Genomic DNA, 19,415 nt, shown 5'->3' on the forward strand with positions numbered 1-19,415 from the left:
AGCAACGACCCCATATCAAGCATTTTCAAAACTTCCCACATCATCATGAACATTACGCGGTTGAAGGCATTTGACGATAGATTCTGGTCAGAGACTCACTTCATGGAGCTGGCTCATGGGACGAAATGCAGTGGTGTTGCAGAGGGCAGGGGAGATGCGGAGGTGGTGCTGATTGACAGCAGGGGGCAACGCCATAAAGCTACCCTGTCACAGGTATTGTACATTCCCACCTATCCACAAGACATCATCTCCGTGCAAGCTGCGACCACCAGAGGAGCCACTGTTATCTTCGAGAGGTAAAAACATCAAGTGCAGAGATGGCACATACTTCAACATATACCGTATTGGCCCGTATATAAGACAGCCCCGATTATAAGACGACACCCTCTTTTTAAACACTCAAGTTTGAAAATAGACATTTTGAACACCAAATTTAATTTTTATACAGAAAATAATTACATCTGAAAAAAATGATTATAACAATATATTCAAAAGAAAAAGCATGTTATTTTGCCTCATTCAAATCATGCAAAAACTGTCTATCACATCTTAATATCTGAACATTTAAATATGTAAACTAAAGTAACCTCCTGCTGAACGTCAGTAAGACCAAGGAAATCATTGTGGACTTCCGGAAGGGTCACACAACACACCTGCCGCTGATCATCGACGGTGCTGTGGTGGAGAGGGTGAGCTGCACCAAGTTCCTGGGGGTGCACATCAGTGAGGACCTCTCCTGGTCCGCGAACACCTCGTCACTGGCAAAGAAAGCTCAGCGCCGCCTGTATTTCCTGCGGAAGCTCAGGCGTGCATGTGCTCCTCAGGCAGTCCTGTCTACATTCTACCGTGGCACCATTGAGAGCGTCCTCACCAGTTGCATCGCTGTCTGGGGTGGTAACTGCACTGAACAGAACTTGAAGGCCCTGCAGCGCATAGTGAATACGGCTGGTAAGATTATTGGTGCTTCGCTTCCCTCCCTGAAGGACATTTACACCTCCCATCTCGCCCGCAAGGCAACCTCGATTGCCAGAGATGTGAGTCACCCGGCTCACTCCTTGTTTGACCTTCTGCCCTCTGGGAAGAGGTACAGGAGCCTGCGCTCCCGCACCACCAGACTCGCCAACAGCTTCTTCCTCCAGGCTGTTAGGGCCCTGAACTCGCTACCCCCTTCTGCGTAGCGTGCGGCACTGTTGCGCTATTTTCGGGAATGTCTGCTGTACGCGTTTTTACGCTCCTCTTAATTAATTATTTATTTATTTATTGTTGTGTTATTTATTCATTATTTATTCAGCACGCTTTTGTTATACTTGTTTACTGTTTGTCTGTTGTGAGCCATGTCTTGTCACCGTGGGATAGGGGGGAACGAAATTTCGGTTTCTTTGTGTGTCTTTGGCATGTGGAGAAATTGACAATAAAGCTGACTTTGACTTTGACTTTGAAGTGCAATCACATTTGTAAATGAATGGCTTCTGGTTTTTGAAATGTAAATAAACAAATCTACTGTGATAAACAAATCTGAATAAGGACAAACATTGCAATAAAATAATGCAAACTGCTACCGCTATTGTTGGGGAGCCTGAAGACTATATCGGCAACCCGCATGCGGCTCTTTAGCACCCCCTAGCGGCTCTCCTGGGGTTTTTGCAGAAATGCGCTAACATTTTTGTTGTTGTTGTTGGTGGTGTTTTTTAAATACGATTTTTATATGGTAATCATGACTCAGCCATTCTTATGCTGTAAAATGTATGAAGTTGTAAATATATTAAAAATAAAGAATTTAAGAATGACGCCAAATAGCAAAATTGCATCATAGCCTGCGACACAGCACAGGTGAGTTGTAAACAAACAGGTGTGTGAGTGATGGGCCATGGATTCAAAAGGCAAAAAGAGAAAGATTGCTGATGAGAGCAGAGGCTTTAAGAAAGAATGGACTGAACTCTTTGCTTTCATTGCCAATACTGAAGCATTGCCTGCATGTTTGATTTGCAATGAGAAGGTGTCAAATAACAAGAAGAGGAATTTGGAGTGACATTTTCAGCTAAAGGATGCTAAATTTGTTGCCGATCACCCAGTTGCAACTGTGAGGAAAGGTGCAATTGCAGTGCTGGTGGAGAAATTTGAGGACCGAAAAAACTGTTTCAAGAAGTGGATTGCTACTCCAAACTCTGTTACTGCTGCAAGTTTTGTTGCAGCCCGGAAGATAATAAAACGCGGAAAACCATTCACTGAATACATGAAGGATTCATTCATTAAAATATCAGAGTGCCTATTTTCGGACTTCAAAAACAAAACCGAGATCATTAAGAAAATTAAAGACAGAAGCAAGAAAGCCTCTCCGCACAAACAATATCACCGATCAGCAAATCAAGGACATCAATTCAGCTCCAGCTTTCTCAATTGCCTGTGATGCATGAGTCGTGTGACGTGACCAATATCGAACAGACAGCGCTGCTATGCAGGTACGTGAACTCTAATGGGCCGCAAGAAGAAATGATCAAATTGACACCACTATTTTTCTTTAAATTATATTAATAATAGGCATAAAACTTCGCGATCGGACAAATGGCACAACAGTGGACAGTAGTAACAATGAAATCAAAGTCAAAGTCAAAGTCAGCTTTATTGTCAATTTCTCCACATGCCAAAGACACACAAAGAAACCGAAATTTCATTCCCCCCTATCCCACGGTGACAAGACATGGCCCACAACGGACAAACAAGTAAACAAGTATAACAACAGCGTGCTGAATAAATAATGAATAAATAACACAACAAATAAATAAATAAGAGGAGCAAAAAAAAGGAGCAAGTGCGCGTACAGCAGACATTCCAGAAAATAGCGCAACAGTGCCGCACGCTACGCAGAAGGGGGTAGCGAGTTCAGGGTCCTAACAGCCTGGAGAAAGAAGCTGTTGGCGAGTCTGGTGGTGCGGGAGCGCAGGCTCCTGTACCTCTTCCCAGAGGGCAGAAGGTCAAACAAAGAGTGAGCCGGGTGACTCACATCTCTGGCAATCGAGGTTGCCTTGCGGGCGAGATGGGAGGTGTCAATGTCCTTGAGGGAGGGGAGCTGAGCACCAATGATCTTACCAGCCGTATTCACTATGCGCTGCAGGGCCTTCAAGTTCTGTTCAGTGCAGTTACCACCCCAGACAGCGATGCAATTGGTGAGGACGATCTCAATGGTGCCACGGTAGAATGTAGACAGGACTGCCTGAGGAGCACATGCACGCCTGAGCTTCCACAGGAAGTACAGGCGGCGCTGAGCTTTCTTTGCCAGTGACGAGGTGTTTGCGGACCAGGAGAGGTTCTCACTGATGTGCACCCCCAGGAACTTGGTGCAGCTCACCCTCTCCACCACAGCACCGTCGATGATCAGCGGCAGGTGTTTTGTGTGACCCTTCCGGAAGTCATCAACGATTTCCTTGGTCTTGTTGACGTGCAGCAGGAGGTTGTTGTTCCTGCACCACGTGGTCAGAAGGTCAACTTCCGACCTGTACCGAGTCTCGTCGCCCTTCGTGATGAGACCCACCAGAGTCGTGTCGTCAGCAAACTTCACTATGCGGTTGTCGCTGTAGGTTGCAGTGCAGTCATGCGTCAGCAGGGTGAAGAGCAATTGACTGAGCATGCAGCCCTGGGGGGCCCCCGTGCTCAGCGTGATGCTGGCGGAGATTTTGTCGCAAAAACGCACCACCTGAGGCCTCTGACAGAGGAAGTCCAGTAGCCAGTTGCAGAGGGAGGTACTGAGGCCCAGCTCGTCGAGTTTGCAGATGAGTCGCTGCGGCACAATGGTGTTGAAGGCAGAACTGAAGTCCACAAACAGCAACCTCACATATGAGTCCTTTCTCTCCAGGTGGGTGAGAGCCGAGTGGAGGGCAGAGCAGATGGCATCCTCAGAGGACCGCTTGGCACGGTACGCGAACTGGAAAGGGTCAATGGTGGGGGGGAGAACGGATTTGATGTGCTCCATGACAAGCCGCTCAAAGCACTTCATGATGATGGGCGTCAGTGCCACGGGGCGGTAGTCATTGAAGCAGGACGGTGCAGGTTTCTTCGGCACAGGAACGATGGTGGCAGCCTTGAAACACGAGGGGACGATGGCCTGCTGCAGGGAAACGTTAAAGATGTCCGTGAAGACACCCGACAGCTCCCCAGCGCAGTCCTTCAGCGCTCGACCCGGGATGTTGTCAGGGCCCGCCGCCTTACGGGTAACAATAGCGGCAAGCGCCCTCCTCACACCGTCGGCAGAGAGGCGCAGAGGCTGCTCGTGTGGGGGGGGAGTGGTCTTCAGCTGGCCGGTGCTGTTCCGGGCGTCGAAGCGAGCAAAGAAGCGGTTCAGATCGTTCAGCAGACGGACGTCGCCCTCACAGCTCCTCGGCGCGGGCTTGTAGTCCGTGATGGTCTGAATGCCCCGCCAAAGACTATGTGTGTCCTTGCTGTCCTTGAAGTGGGTGGAGACCTTGCACGAGAACACCTTCTTCGCTTCTTTGATGCCTCGGGACAGGTCAGCCCTTGCTGTCCTCAAGCCAGCCTCATCCCCCGCCCTGAAAGCCTTGTCCCTGGCCCTCAGCAGTCTGAGGACAGCCCCTGTCAGCCACGGCTTCCAGTTCGTGCGAGTGACGATGGATTTCGAGCAAGTCACATCATCGATGCACTTCGTGATGTAAGAGGTAACAGAGTCAGTATACTCCTCTATGTCCGTCCGATCGTTGTAGGTGGCTGCCTGCTTAAACAAGTCCCAGTCAGTGGTGTCGAAGCAGTCACAAAGTGCATCGGAGGCACCCTCAGGCCACACCCGAACCCGCCTCCGAACCGGCCTGGATGCCCTTACCAATTGTCTGTATGCGGGCAAAAGCAAAACGGTGAGATGGTCAGAAAGCCCAAGATGGGGGAGGCGGGTGGCTTTGAAAGCTCCCTTTTGCGCAGAGTAGACTAGGTCCAGGAAGCTGTCTCCACGTCTCGGAAAAGTAACATGCTGGTGAAGCCTCGGGAAAACAGACTTCAGGTTGGCATGATTGAAGTCTCCAGCGAAGATGGTGAAACCGTCAGGGTGCGCTGTCTGCTGTTCACTGACAGCCTGGTACAGTTCACCAAGCGCCGCGATCCTGTCGCCTTCGATGTTGGAAGGCGGGATGTATACCGCGACTAGCAGAATCGCGGTAAATTCCCTCGGCAGGTGAAAAGGACGGCACTTGATGATCACAAACTCCGCAAATGGCGAGCAGTGCTTACATACCACCACAGAGTCCCGGCACCATTCTTCTCGGATGTAGACGCATATTCCACCTCCTCGCGACTTTCCACCTCGTACAATGGCACGGTCCGCCCGATAGCACGCTAGCCACTCCAGATGCACGGCAGAGTCCGGAATGTTGTCAGTCAACCAGGTCTCGGTGAACACGAGCACACAGCAGTTCCGCACCGTCCGGTTCGTAGACCTCAGCAGGCGAACGTAATCCATTTTGTTGTCCAGCGATCGAACATTCGCCAGAAGAATGGAGGGCACTGCCGGGCGCGCTAGGTTGGCCTCCGTGCTTGCCCCTCTTCTGCCTCCTCGCACACCGTTTCCGACGGGGGAGGATTAGTCATTTCCGGACTATAAGCCGCACCAGACTATAAACCACACCAGCTAAAATTCGGGGATATTTTAGTTTTTTTCTTACATAAGCCGCATCGGACTATAAGCCGCACGTGCACACGAGTCTTTTACAAAGAAGTTTTAATAACATACTTTAACATGTCTTTCTATTTATTGCCTGTGACGCAGCAGTAGTACCGCAGCAACACGGAAGTGTGCACGCGAGTTATGAACAAAGAAAGACTGGACACAGAAAGCTTTTTTAAAGTTTTAATAACATACCTTAACATTTCTTTCCAAACACTGCCTGTGACGCGGCAGTAATACCGCAGCAACACGGAAGTAACACAGCACTAATAGGGTTTGATTAAATAAAACATACCAGTAAAAGTCACTGAGACGCGGCGGTAACAGCAGCAACACGGTAGCACAGCACTAACAGGGCTGATTAAAAAAACATACTAGTAAAAGTAAAATAAAGAGCTTCATCGTCTTCATCTTCCTCCTGTGCACTGAAACCATCGAAGTCTTCCTCCTCAGTGTCCGATTGGAATCGCATTAGATATCCTTCGCCTCACACTTTCTCAGTCTCTCTTTCGTCGTCGCTTTTATGCATTTCTTCGAGTGTGTTGAGGGTCTGTTCATGCTAATCTTATTCATGCACGAAGCGCTAAATTACATTAAATTAGCGAGCGAGACGTATAGCTCCAGAGGACACGGGACCACGAAATAAAGAAAAGGGTGACGCAACTCAATGTCATCAACATCGACTGCCTTTAGCTGAAAAGCGGCATCATATGCATTTCTTTTGTCCCCCATAATGACGGTTTGTGTATAAAAACTTCCTTTCAGTCATGTCCGTCTTGATCTCGTTCTGTCTCTTCTTTGTGTAAATTATACGGCACTATTCGCCTGGCGGATGGACATGCGATCAACACACCACTTTTCTCCCCAGTGACCGTGTCCATATATCCCTCCGTCCAGCAAAGCGGTGCCGCACAACAGCGGTCCACAGCCTTTTTACGAGTGTATAAAATTGATCGTCATCACAAAAATCACGGAAATAATCATATATAAGCCCCCTATAATGATGGTTTGTGTATAAAAGCAGGTGTCCACGTTGTAAGTCTAATTCAGTCTGTTAATGTTGATAATCGTTTCAAATGAACGTTAATAGGTGTGATCCTAAGCCGAGTAACTTCAATAAGCTTGAAATTTATCCCATCCCATTTCCCCTTTATTTCTCTGTACTGTAAATCTTACATCTAAGAAGAAATCTGAGGCTGCTGTTCTGAGAATGAGCTACCAAAGCTTTTTATTAATAAATCAATAAAGATCCATTGATGGAAAGCTGTGATGAATGCAGTGTTGTCTTTACGTATATTCAACACTATATTTGACCACTTTTAATTGATTTTTCTAACATCAATACACTAAAGTTAAGGCTATATACCTAATTTCTAGTAGGTGGCCCTCCCATTTGTTTATGTATGTGGCCCTCATTGAAAAAAGTATTCCCATTCCTTCGCCCATATCTGGACTTCAGAGTAATATAATATTTCCGAAGGCCGTGATATTTTTAAACACGTGATAATATGACCAGACATGTCTAATGAGTGCCATCATACTTCCGGTCCTTGATCATTTTCCCATATTTGGGCATCCTATGACATACATCCGACAGCTGCCCTTTTTAAACACGTGACTTACATGTACATGACCAGACATGCCTTAAGGGTAGAAGCAAATCCAGTAAACAGGAAGAACCTCGCCCAATTAGAAGTCTTATAAATTAATAAAAGAACCTTAAAATTGATCCTAAAGCAAGCAGGGAGCGAATGCAGCAACTTCATAATTTGTGTAACATAGTTGTATTGATTAGTATTGTAGGTAAGTGACTGTAATCACAAGCGACAGTTGGGCAAAAAAGTATTTAGTCAGCCACCAATTGTGCAAGTTCTACCGCTTACAAGTCCCAAGTCCCAATGATCATCGTCACACACACATCTGGGTGTGGTGAAATTTGTCCTCTGCATTTAACCCATCCCCATGTGATTTCTATCCATCCCCTGGGGGAGAGGGGAGCAGTGAGCAGCAGCGGTGCCGCGCTCAGGAATCATTTGGTGATCTAACCCCCCAATTCCAACCCTTAATGCTGAGTGCCAAGCAGGGAGGCAATGGGTCCCATTTTTATAGTCTTTGGTATGACCCGGCCGGGGTTTGAACCCACAACCTTCCAGTCTCAGGGCGGACACTCTACTACTAGGCCACTGAGCTGAGAGATGGCTGTAATTTTCATCATAGGTACACTTCAACTATAAGAGACAAAATAAAAACAATGCATAAAATCACATTGTCTGATTTTTTAAAGAATTTATTTGCAAAGTGAGGCGGCTCGGTGGCGCACTGGGTAGCACGTCCGCCTCACAGTTAGGAGGGTGCGAGTTCGATTCCACCTCCGGCCCTCCCTGTGTGGAGTTTGCATGTTCTCCCCGGGCCCGCGTGGGTTTTCTCCGGGCACTCCGGTTTCCTCCCACATTCCAAAAATATGCTTGGTAGGCCGATTGAAGACTCCAAATTGTCCCTAGGTGTGAGTGTGGGTGCGAATGGTTGTCTGTCTCTGTGTGCCCTGCGATTGGCTGGCAACCGGTTCAGGGTGTCCCCCGCCTACTGCCCGATGACGGCTGGGATAGGCTCCAGCACGCCCGCGACCCCCGTGGGGACTAAGCGGTTCAGAAAATGGATGGATGGATGGATATTTGCAAATTATGATGGAAAATAAGTATTTAGTCAATAATGGCTTCGATCTGGGGCTCCACGCAAGATCTCACCCAGTGGGGTCAAAATGATAACAGGAACGGTGAACAAAAAGACCAGAACCACACAGGGGGACCTCGTGAATGCCCTTCATAGAGCTGGGAAGACTACCAACAGTAACACACGACGTCGCCAGGGACTCAAATCCTGGAGTGCCAGACGTGTCCCCCTGCTTGAGCCAGTACATGTCCAGGCCCGTCTGAAGTTTGACATTCCATATGACATTCCATATCTCCCAATCCTCTTCTGGATCATTCAAATGCTCTTTAGCAAACTTCAGATGTATGTGGTGATATTCTTGGAGCCCCAGATCGAGGCCATTATTGACCAAATACTTATTTTCCACCATAATTTGCAAATAAATTCTTTAAAAATCAGACAAAGTGATTTTCTGGATTTTACTTTGTTTTGTCTCTCATAGTTGGAGTCAGTGTTCCCTCTAAGCTTCGCAGCTGCGCAATTACGCACTGCTCATGCAGTCTTTGCACACAAGAAACTCCATGCTGCACATAAAATAAAATTGAGCATAAACTGATTGATTAATATCTAATGTTAGGCATAATCTGATCTAATTGAGTGGACGAATGATTTTCTTTCTGTGCCTTTTTGTAGTGTAAACCTATAATTGACAGGGTTCCAGCCAATGATATGATCTGTTTCACTTACGCTACATAGCCAATCATAGCATTGACAGTGCCTGAAAATGTGTCCTGCCCATCTGTGCCGTGGCGAAACGAACGAGCAGCGGCACATCCACTCGCCAAGCCAAAGTAAATGAGAGATACGGCGGTCTTTTTAAGATGGAATGGTTGTGTGTGTGCAAATAAAAGAGGAAATGGTGAAACTGGGTGTGATTTTCTCTTTTTCGAGTGAGAATGGTCTACTATGCAAAACATGCAGTGAAGCCAAAATGGTGAGCGAGTATACGAAGGGAAAAATATGGACTGAATGGAAGTTTGGCTTCCTCAAGCGTCACATTCAGCAGAAATATCATTTGAAAGCTGTTGGAATTGTACAAAGACTCAAGATGGGACAGGGGATCGGTACACGATTGCGGGAGAGCGCAAAAGACCAACAGAGAAGGAAAAAGCTGTCACACAAAACAAAATCCAACCCCGAGCAAGTTAAAGTTCTCATTGACAATATTTTATGTATGTATGTATGTATGTATGTCTGTATGTATGTATGTATTTCATCTAGTGTTGCACACAATGGTCCACAGCAGGGACTTGCGGCTACGCCTCCCCTGCCATCATTAAATGGGAAAAAACAAATGAAACAGTTTTTATTATAAAGTCATTTTCGTTTTAATTTCAATAGTTTTGTATCATTTTGAACCAAAATCACTGAATTTTTGTAGTTATTTTAAAACTGAAGACGATTCGTTCGGAGGAGCCAACTTCCTGTCTAGCCTCCTCTGAGGATTGCGTAATCACACGGCTGCCTATGTTGACAGGCTATGCAGTTAGACATAACTGCTCTCTGTCTTTATGTCCCTGTTTAAGTGTTAAAACACTGTGGCTATATTAACTAATTTCCGTAGTTGAGCTGACGTATATAATATCTTGTGTTTTTTGTCATCTGTAACGTCGTGTTTCTTTAGATCAGTGGTTCCCAAACTTTTTCAGACTAGCGCCCCCTTGGCTCCCCAGTGAATTCCTAGCACCCCCCCCCCCCCCCCCCCCGTCAACTGACTCGTCCTACCGCACATGTTGTGTACAAATCGGCGTCCGTCAAATATTTGTGGGTCTTATAATAGGAAGATTGTAGAATTTTTGGTAAGGGAGAATTCTTGGAATCAGTCGGCATAAGCTGAATAGTTTAGTTAGAACGGTTTGAATCAGTTGAGAATTGTAGAAATTTGAGGGGAAAAATTAAATGAATCTAAATACCTGTGGGTATTTTAAAGGGGAAATACAGCATTTTTGATAATGAAGAAGTTTTGGAATCAGTAGGCATGCGATGAGTAGTTTAAAAGTGGAATGGTTTGAATCAGTCAAGAAATGTAGGAATTAGAGGACAAAAAAATGAATGAGCCCAAATACTTGTGGGTCTTGTACAGGGGACAATGAGATTTTTTGGTAAATGAGAATTCTTGGAATCAGTTGGCATTAGCCAAAAACCAAAATTGAATCAGTCATGACATGTAGAAATTAGAGGAGAAAATCTGAATAGGTCAAAATATTTGTGGGTAATAATTGGGAGAATGTAGAATTTTTGGTAAGGGAGAATTTTTGGAATAAGTAGGCATAAGATGAATAGTTTAAAGTTTGAATGGGTTGAATTGGTTGTTAGATTTTGTGCCAGTTCTTTATCTTTAATTATCTCTATGCTAATAGTAATTACCAGGAGACTGCCTTCTACAAACCGGATTCGGTTGAAGTTGGGAAATTGTATAAAATGTAAATAAAAACAAAATACAACAATTTGAAAATCCTTCTCAACCCATATTCAATTGAATACACTACAAAGTCAACATACGTATTTAATGTTCAAACTGATAAACTTAATTGTTTTTTTGCTAAATACTAATTGACTTAGAATTTCATGGCTGCAACACGTCCAGTACAAGTTGGGAGAGGTGGCAGCTCATCAAACACCTATTTGGAACATCCCACATGTGATCAGGCTTATTGGGAACAAGTGGGTACCATGATTGGGTATAAAAGGAGCCTCCCCATAAATGCTCAGTCATTCACAAGCAAGGATGGGGCGAGGTTCGCCAATTTGTCCACGACTGCGTGAGAAAATGGTTGAACAGTTTAAGAACATTTCTCAAAGCAAAATTGCAAGGAATTTAGGGATTTCAACATCTATGGTCCATAATATCATCAAAAGGTTCAGAGAATCTGGTGAAACTGCACGTAAGTGCCACGGCCGGAAACCAAGACTGAATGACCTTCAATCCCTCAGACCAACATGACTATGTAAAGGATATCACCAAATGCGCTCAGGAAAACTTCAGAAAACCACTGTCAGTAAATACAGTTCGTCACTACATCTGTAAGTGCGGGTTAAAAACTCTACCATGCAAAGCAAAAGCCGTTTATGAACAACATCCAGAAATGCTGCCGGTTTCTCTGTGCGCGAGCTCATGTAAAATGGACTGATGCACAATAGAAAAGTGTTTTGTGCTCTGATGAGTCCACTTTTCAAATTGTTTTTGGAAACACTGGACATCGTGTCCTCCGGACCAAAGAGGAAGCGGACCATCCAGACTCTTGTCAACGCAAAGTTCAAAACCCAGCATCTGTGATGGTAAGGGGGTAGTTAGTTCCCATGGCATGGGTGACTTACATTTCTGTGAAGGCAACATAAATGCTGAAAAGTACATACAGATTTGGGAGTAACATATGCTGCCATCCAAGCGACATCTTTTTCATGGATGCCGCTGCTTATTTCAGCAAGGTAATACCAAGCCACATTCTGCACGTGTTACAACAGCGTGGCTTCGAAGTAAAAGAGTCCAGGTTGTCCCCTGGCCCGCTTGCAGTCCAGACCTGTCTCCCATTGAAAATGTGTGGCACATTATGAAGCGTAAAATTCGACAGGAAAGACCCCGGACATTGAACAACTGAAGCGGTTCATCAAGCGAGAATGGAAAAGAATTCCACATGAGAAGCTGAGAGAATTAGTCTTCTCTCTTCCAAAACGTTTATTGAGTGTTATTAAAAGGAAAGGTGATGTAACGAAGTGGTAAACATGCCCTTTCCCACCTTCTACTGCACGCGTTGCAGCCATGAAATTCCAAGTTAATTATTATTTGAAAAATTAAATAAGGTTTGAGCATTAAATATGTTGTCTTTGTAGTTTATTCAATTGAATATAGGTTATTAAATGATTTTCAAATCATTGTATTTTGTTTTTATTTACATTTTACACAATTTCCTAACTTCAACCGAATCCGGTTCGTAGTTTAACTATTTAATGTTTGCCAGAAATATCGAGACACAGCTGTGGAGCCTTCTTTGCATGATTGCGGAAGAAGGTCTAACCCCCACCTCCAAGGTCCTTCATTGCCAACTTTAGTGGTACTGTAATTTTATTTCTTATTAGTTATGTGTTGCTAGTGTTCCCTGCAGATTTAGTATGGTCGTCACTGAGATTTGTATGTTTGCAGAGCTCCTTCATCTCTGTCAATAAATGTTGTTAATAAAAGGTATGATAAAAGGCATCTCCAAAGAACCATCAGGTTCCTGACAATCCTCTTTGTGTATATTCTCCTCCAAATGATAATTAATCCTGAAAATACCTGTGGCTGTGATACTATGATGATGAGAAATTCAGAAAAAAGCTTTGTTGTTCCACTTTATATAGACCATTACTGAATGAGTAAAATGTAAAAAAAGAAGGATTTATAACCATGATATGTCAGCTTTAATGTCAACGTGAAAGTTTAAAAAAAAAGACTATTTTTTTTGGCTAATGAAAAGGAGTTTGGCTGACTTATCATTGTTAATGCTTGGAAGCATAACACATTAAGAGGGGAGTAAAATAATTTTAAAACTACTTGAATGTAAAACTGTCTCTATGTTGCCAAACCAAAATGTTCCAAAAAAATATTGTGCATATGAGAGCATAACCAAGCTAAACTTTAAAATTAAACATTGAGAATGCAACCACAGGCGAGTCGAATCATCATAATCACTATTCTGAAATGTGTTCTTTGTTCGCTGTGTAATTGATTTATTTTAAAAAAAAATAGTACATTTCAAAATCTAAACTCCCAATTCAGTGCGTGTACAAAAACTTACTTGATAAGATACCCAGGATGGAACAAGATATTTACCTGCCAGATCCCTATGTTCGGAGCTGGGTCAGAGAAGGGTCGTTTAAACAAATTGCACATTTTAAAAGCATCAGAGTAAATCTCTGTTATGTTGTTCAAAACCACTAAGACAGCAGCAAGAGGATAAACAGATGAGAACAAACTGACATAACCAAAAAGAAGGAACAGTTCCAGGTAGTCATCAAAAGTACCCTGTGAGAAAGTGCAAAGTATTGATCATTAAACGTGTATATTCAGTTTGATCTAAAATTAGGAAAATAACTTTATTTACCAAGTAAGGGCTCATGTCAGTTTCCAGTTGCACTTGTTCAATCAAAGGGAGCTCCATCATCATCTTCTTATTGTATCCCCTTTGAAGCCAGTAGGGCACCAACGCTTCCATGAATTGATTTATGATTTGACTGGTGATCAACAAGGTTGCCAAATTCTTAAAACAGACAGTAGCAGAATTGGTGAATGTTTTAATACTATTAATAAATATGACAGAAATGCTTTTTGTGACACAAGCACAGGATATAAAAAGTTGTTTCATATGTTTTCTACATTTGTGATCTGGAAAAATCTCTATGCATCATCAAAGTATAAACAGTGATTCACTTTTACCACAACATTAAATCATGGTAGACTCTTATTCTAGGGATGCTGAATGCATTCCCATATATTATTCTACCTTTACTCATTTATGAAGTCTCGAACAGTGATCACTGCAAGGTCAGGATTTTGGAAATTAGTGTCACACCTCTATCACGCATTTTGTAAACCTTCTTCCAAAACACCCCTTAGTAAGTGTACATACTGTAAATATGTTTTCAGAACTGTTTTATTATTATGACGATTTTTCTATAACAGGTTACAACACTCTTAAGTGTGTTTTTAGAACTCTTATTAATATAACAATTTTTTTATAAAAAGGTACAAGTGTATGCACTGCTATTGTGTGGGCACTCCCCGCCTTCTGCTGATGAGTGGGCAACATTTGTGCCATAAATCCTCAATTTAAAAGTTTTTGAATCTTATTTTTTTTTTAATTTGGAAAAACAAATCCGCGATGTAGTGAAACCGCGATAAACGAAGCGCGATGTCGCAATGGATTACTGTAATTTGAACTGCAACTGACGACGAGTCCGACGTCAGCGGCGCGGCACACGCGGCGTTGTTTACATAAAGGACGAAGGATTCAATTGATGGATTTAATGACGTGGAGTTACAGAGATAGTTTGATAAAATTGTTGTTTATATTGGCCTGTGGAATAATCTGAACTGCAACTGACGACATCCATCATCAGCGGCGCGGCACACACGCGGTGTTGTTTACATAAAGGACGAGGAATTCAATCGATGGATTTAATGATTTGAAGTGACACAGATGGTTTGATAATATTGTTGTTTATATGATAGTTGTTTGATATATACTTTATATATTGTTAATATGGGCCTGTGGAATAATTTGAACTGCAACTGACGAGGAGTCCGACGTCAGCGGCGCGCCGCACACATGGCGTTTACAGAAAGGAGGACGAATTTCATCGATGGATTTAATAATAACACAGATGGTTTGATAAACATCTTATATTATAGTTATTTGAATAACTGTTAATATTACATCAGGCCCATTCTCAGCTCCTCGTTTGTGTTTATGTCACGTTAGCATACTATATCGTTTATTCTGTTGTTGCTGGTTCATGTGTGTTCTTGGTGTTGGATTTTGTCAAATAAATTTCCCCCAAGATGACCCTAACCCTAAACTCCAGTGCGACTTATACGTATATGTTTTTGTTTCCTTTTTATTGTGATTTTATGGCCGATGCGACTTGTACTCCGGAGCAACTTTTGGTCAGAAAAATACGGTAGTTGTCTTGACATGGCGATGTAAATGCATTTATTTAAAGCCCTATTGTATTATCATCTTGTTAGCTAACCCTATGTGATTTTTTGTATAATTATTCTAAGTTCCAAAGGTCTTATTACTCCTATAGGCTTAAATAAGTCCCCTATAAATCAAATGCCACCGATGGCCAATGTTAGGGTTGATAGATTAGTTCGATCCTATACTTATGTTAGAATGTAACCTGTAATAATTAACCTAGCTTGTCCTGTCTTAACGAAAGTAGTAGAAAAAGTGCTAAGATCTTTTGAACTGATTGACCAGCTGCAGAGGAAGCAATCAAAGTTGTTCTGTTTTCACAACGTCGTAAAAGAACCCCTGCTATGCTTTGACCAGAGGCCAGGGGCTTCAACCCCATCCTGTCCACTCTCACCTCCACTCTCACCCCCACCCTGTTTCTCTCAATAAAAATGCTCTTGCGAGAGGCCTGAGTCAGACCTCATTTGATCATCGCTGTACGCACAGCGACGAATGACTCTCCACTTCATCCATCCATCCATCTTCTTCCGCTTATCCGTGGTCGGGTCGCGGGGGCAGCAGCTTTAGGAGGGACTCCCAGACTTCCCTCTCCCCAGCCACTTCATCCAGCTCATCCCGGGGGATCCCAAGGCGTTCCCAGGCCAGCTGAGAGACATAGTCTCTCCAGCGCGTCCTGGGTCGTCCCCGGGGTCTCCTACCGGTGGGACATGCCCGGAACACCTCCCCAGGGAGGCGTCCAGGAGGCATCCTGATAAGATGCCCGAGCCACCTCATCTGGCTCCTCTCAACGTGGAGGAGTAGCGACTCTACTCCGAGTCTCTCCCGGATGACCGAGCTTCTCACCCTATCTCTAAGGGAGAGACAGGACATCCTGCTGAGAAAACTCATTTCGGCTGCTTGTATCCGGGATCTCGTTCTTTCGGTCACGACCCATAGCTCGTGACCATAGGTGAGGGTAGGAGCGTAAATCGACCGGTAAATTGAGAGCTTTGCCTTTCGGCTCAGCTCTCTCTTCACCACAACGGACCGGTACAGGGTCCGCATTACTGCCGACGCTGCACCGATCCGCCTGTCGATCTCGCGCTCCATCGTCCCCTCACTCGTGAACAAGACTCCAAGATACTTGAACTCCTCAACTTGGGGCAGGATCTCATCTCAGATCCGGAGAGGCATTCCACCCTTTTCCGGTCGAGGACCATGGACTCGGATTTGGAGGTGCTGACCCTCATCCCGACCGCTTCACACTTGGCTGCGAACCGTTCCAGCGAGAGCTGGAGATCACGGCCTGAAGAAGCCAACAGCACCACGTCATCTGCAAAAAGCAGAGACGCGATGCTGAGGTCCCCAAACCGGACCCCCTCAACGCCTCGGCTGCGCCTAGAAATTCTGTCCATAGAAATTATGAACAGAATTGGTGACAAAGGGCAGCTTTGGCGGAGTCCAACCCTCACTGGGAACAAATCCGACTTACTGCCGGAAATGCGGACCAGACTCTGGCATCGGTGATACAGGGACCGAACCGCCCTTATCAGTTGGCTCGGCACCCCGTACCCCCGAAGCACCCTCCACAGAACCTCCCGAGGGACACGGTCGAACGCCTTCTCCAAGTCCACAAAACACATGTGGACTGGTTGGGCGAACTCCCATGCACCCTCGAGGATCCTGCCGAGGGTGTAGAGCTGGTCCACTGTTCCACGGCCAGGACGAAAGCCACACTGCTCCTGAATCCGAGGTTCGACCTCCCGATGGACCCTCCTCTCCAGCACCCCTGAATAGACCTTACCAGGGAGGCTGAGGAGTGTGATTCCCCTGTAATTGGAACACACCCTCCGGTCCCCCTTCTTAAAGAGGGGAACCACCACCCCAGTCTGCCAATCCAGAGGCACTGTCCCCGATGTCCACGCAACGTTGTAGAGGCATCCAGAGCCTTTAAGAACTCCGGGCGGATCTCATCCACCCCCGGGGCTTTGCCACCGAGGAGTTTTTTAACTACCTCAGTGACTTCGACCCCAGAGATTGGAGAATCCACCTCAGAGTCTCCAGGTCCTGCTTCCTCAATGGAAGGCGTGTAGGTGGAATTGAGGAGGTCTTCGAAGTATTCTCCCCACCGACTCACGAGGTCCCGAGTCGAGGTCAGCAGCACGCCATCCCCACTGAAAACAGTGTTGACGTTGCACTGCTTCCCCCTCCTGAGACGCCGGATGGTGGACCAGAATTTCCTCGAAGCCGTTCGAAAGTCATTCTCCATGGCCTCACCAAACTCCTCCCACGCCCGGGTTTTTGCCTCAGCAACCGCTGAAGCCGCGTTGGGCTTGGCCATCCGGTACCTGTCAGCTGCCTCCGGAGTCCCGATAGGACTCCTTCTTCAGCTTGACGGCATCCCTTACCACCAGCGGGTTGGGGGATTGCCGCCACGACAGGCACCAACGACCTTACGGCCACAGCTCCGGTCGGCCGCCTCAACAATGGAGGCGCGGAACATGGTCCACTCAGACTCAATGTCCCCCGCCTCCCCCGGGACGTGGGAAAAGCTCTGCCGGAGGTGGGAGTTGAAGCTCTTCCTGACAGGAGATTCTGCCAGACGTTCCCAGCAGACCCTCACAGAGCATTTGGGTCTGCCGGGTCGGACGGCATCTTCCCCCACCATCGGAGCCAACCCACCACCAGGTGGTGATCAGTTGAGAGCTCCGCACCTCTCTTCACCCGAGTGTCCAAAACATGCGGCCGTAAATCCGACGACACGACTACAAAGTCGATCATCGAACTGTGGCCTAGGGTGTCCTGGTGCCAAGTGCACACATGGACACCCTTATGTTTGAACATGGTGTTCATTATTGAAAATTCGTGTCGAGCACAGAAGTCCAACAATAGAACACCGCTCGGGTTCAGATCGGGGGGGCCGTTCCTCCCAATCACGCCCTTCCAGGTCTCACTGTCATTGCCCACGTGAGCATTGAAGTCACCCAGTAGAACGATGGAGTCCCCAGAAGGAGCGCTCTCCAGCACTTCCTCCAGGGACCCCAAGAAGGTTGGGTACTCTGAGCTGCCGTTTGGTGCATAGACACAAACAACAGTCAGGACCCGTCCCCCCACCTGAAGGCGGAGGGAGGCTACCCTCTCGTTCACCGGGGTGAACCCCAATGTGCAGGCGCCCAGCCGGGCGGCAATAAGTATACCCACACCTGCTCGACGCCTCTCACCGTGGGCAACTCCAGAGTGGAAGAGAGTCCAGCCCCTCTCGAGAGGGCTTGTACCGGAACCCAAACTGTGCGTGGAGGCGAGTCCGACTATATCTAGTCGGAATTTTTCTGCCTCGCACACCAGCTCGGGCTCCTTTCCAGCCAGAGAGGTGACATTCCATGTCCCAAGAGCCAGCTTCTGTGCCACAAATCAAACCGAATCGAAAGTGACCCAAATAAACCAGAAGTGACCTTTTTATACCGGAAGTGACCCCAAATAAACCGGAAGTGACCTCCAGTAAACCGGAAGTGACCTTTTTAAACTGGAAGTGACCCCAAATAGACCGGAAGTGAACTCAGCTAAATCGGAAGTGACCCCAAATAACCCAGAAGTGACCTCTGCTAAACCGGAAGTGACCTAAATTAAACCGGACGTGCCCCAAATAAACCGTAAGTGACCTTATTTCAAGAAGTGCCCTAAATGAAACCAGAAATTATCTAAATTTAAAATGTGCTCTAACTTTTGCAATTTTTGCCCGATTCAACCCTATTCAACTTTTGAACTCCAAAGTGAACCTCTTGAACCCGTAGTTCTCATTTCGTTCCAAATTTCAAAAATTTTAGTCGCATTTTTTATTTTAAGATTTCCATTCATCCTTTATGGGGATTCAACATTTGCTCTAACTTTTACAATTTTTGTCCGATTCAACCTGTTTCAACATTCAAACCCCAAAAGTGAACCTCGTGAGCTCGTAGTTTTCGTTTCGTTCCAAATTTCAAAAATTTTGGACGCACTTATTTTTTTAAATTTCCATTCATTCTCTATGGGGATTTAACATTTGCTCTAACTTTTAAAAATGTTGTTCGATTAAACCCGTTTCAACTTTTGAACTCCAAAGTGAACCTCTTGAATCGTACTTTTCATTTTGTTCCAAATTTCAAAAATTTTTGGCGCAATTTTTTTTAGAAATTCCCATTCATTGTCTATGAGGATTCCTGAATTTCACGTTTTTACGTTCAAAATGTGCGCAAAATTTCACAAAATTTCATTTTTCACTATTAATTTCTACATTTTCAACCGATTCAACTCGTTCCAACTTTCAACTGTTCATTTTTTGCCTACCTATTCCACACCTTACCAAAAATTCAAAATTTTCACTTTTGAAATTCCCATCCAAATTTTCCAAAATT

The 19,415-nt window shown here is 45.3% G+C and overlaps 1 protein-coding gene across 15 annotated transcripts in view; it reads right to left on the reverse strand.

Annotated features, from left to right (window-relative positions):
• The window catches only part of ano10a (anoctamin 10a), a 278,041-nt gene that overhangs the window by 101,862 nt on the left and 156,764 nt on the right, over nucleotides 1–19,415 (reverse strand). For 13 of the 15 annotated variants that reach the window (XR_015861422.1, XM_088390593.1, XM_088390590.1 and 10 more), the window contains 2 exons: nucleotides 13,453–13,608; nucleotides 13,182–13,373 (listed from right to left, as the gene is read on the reverse strand). Coding sequence is in view for 14 of the 15 variants with exons in the window: in XM_088390593.1 (XP_088246719.1) it covers nucleotides 13,182–13,373; nucleotides 13,453–13,608 (348 nt within the window). In the remaining variant the exon portion in view is untranslated. The remainder of the gene's footprint in view (nucleotides 1–13,181; nucleotides 13,374–13,452; nucleotides 13,609–19,415) is intronic. The other 2 variants (XM_088390592.1, XM_088390586.1) reach the window with 1 other exon arrangement.

Source organism: Syngnathus floridae, chromosome 11, assembly GCF_059516105.1.
Source record: "Syngnathus floridae isolate MCC-2025c chromosome 11, RoL_Sflo_1.0, whole genome shotgun sequence".
NCBI classification, from domain to species: Eukaryota; Metazoa; Chordata; class Actinopteri; order Syngnathiformes; family Syngnathidae; genus Syngnathus; species Syngnathus floridae.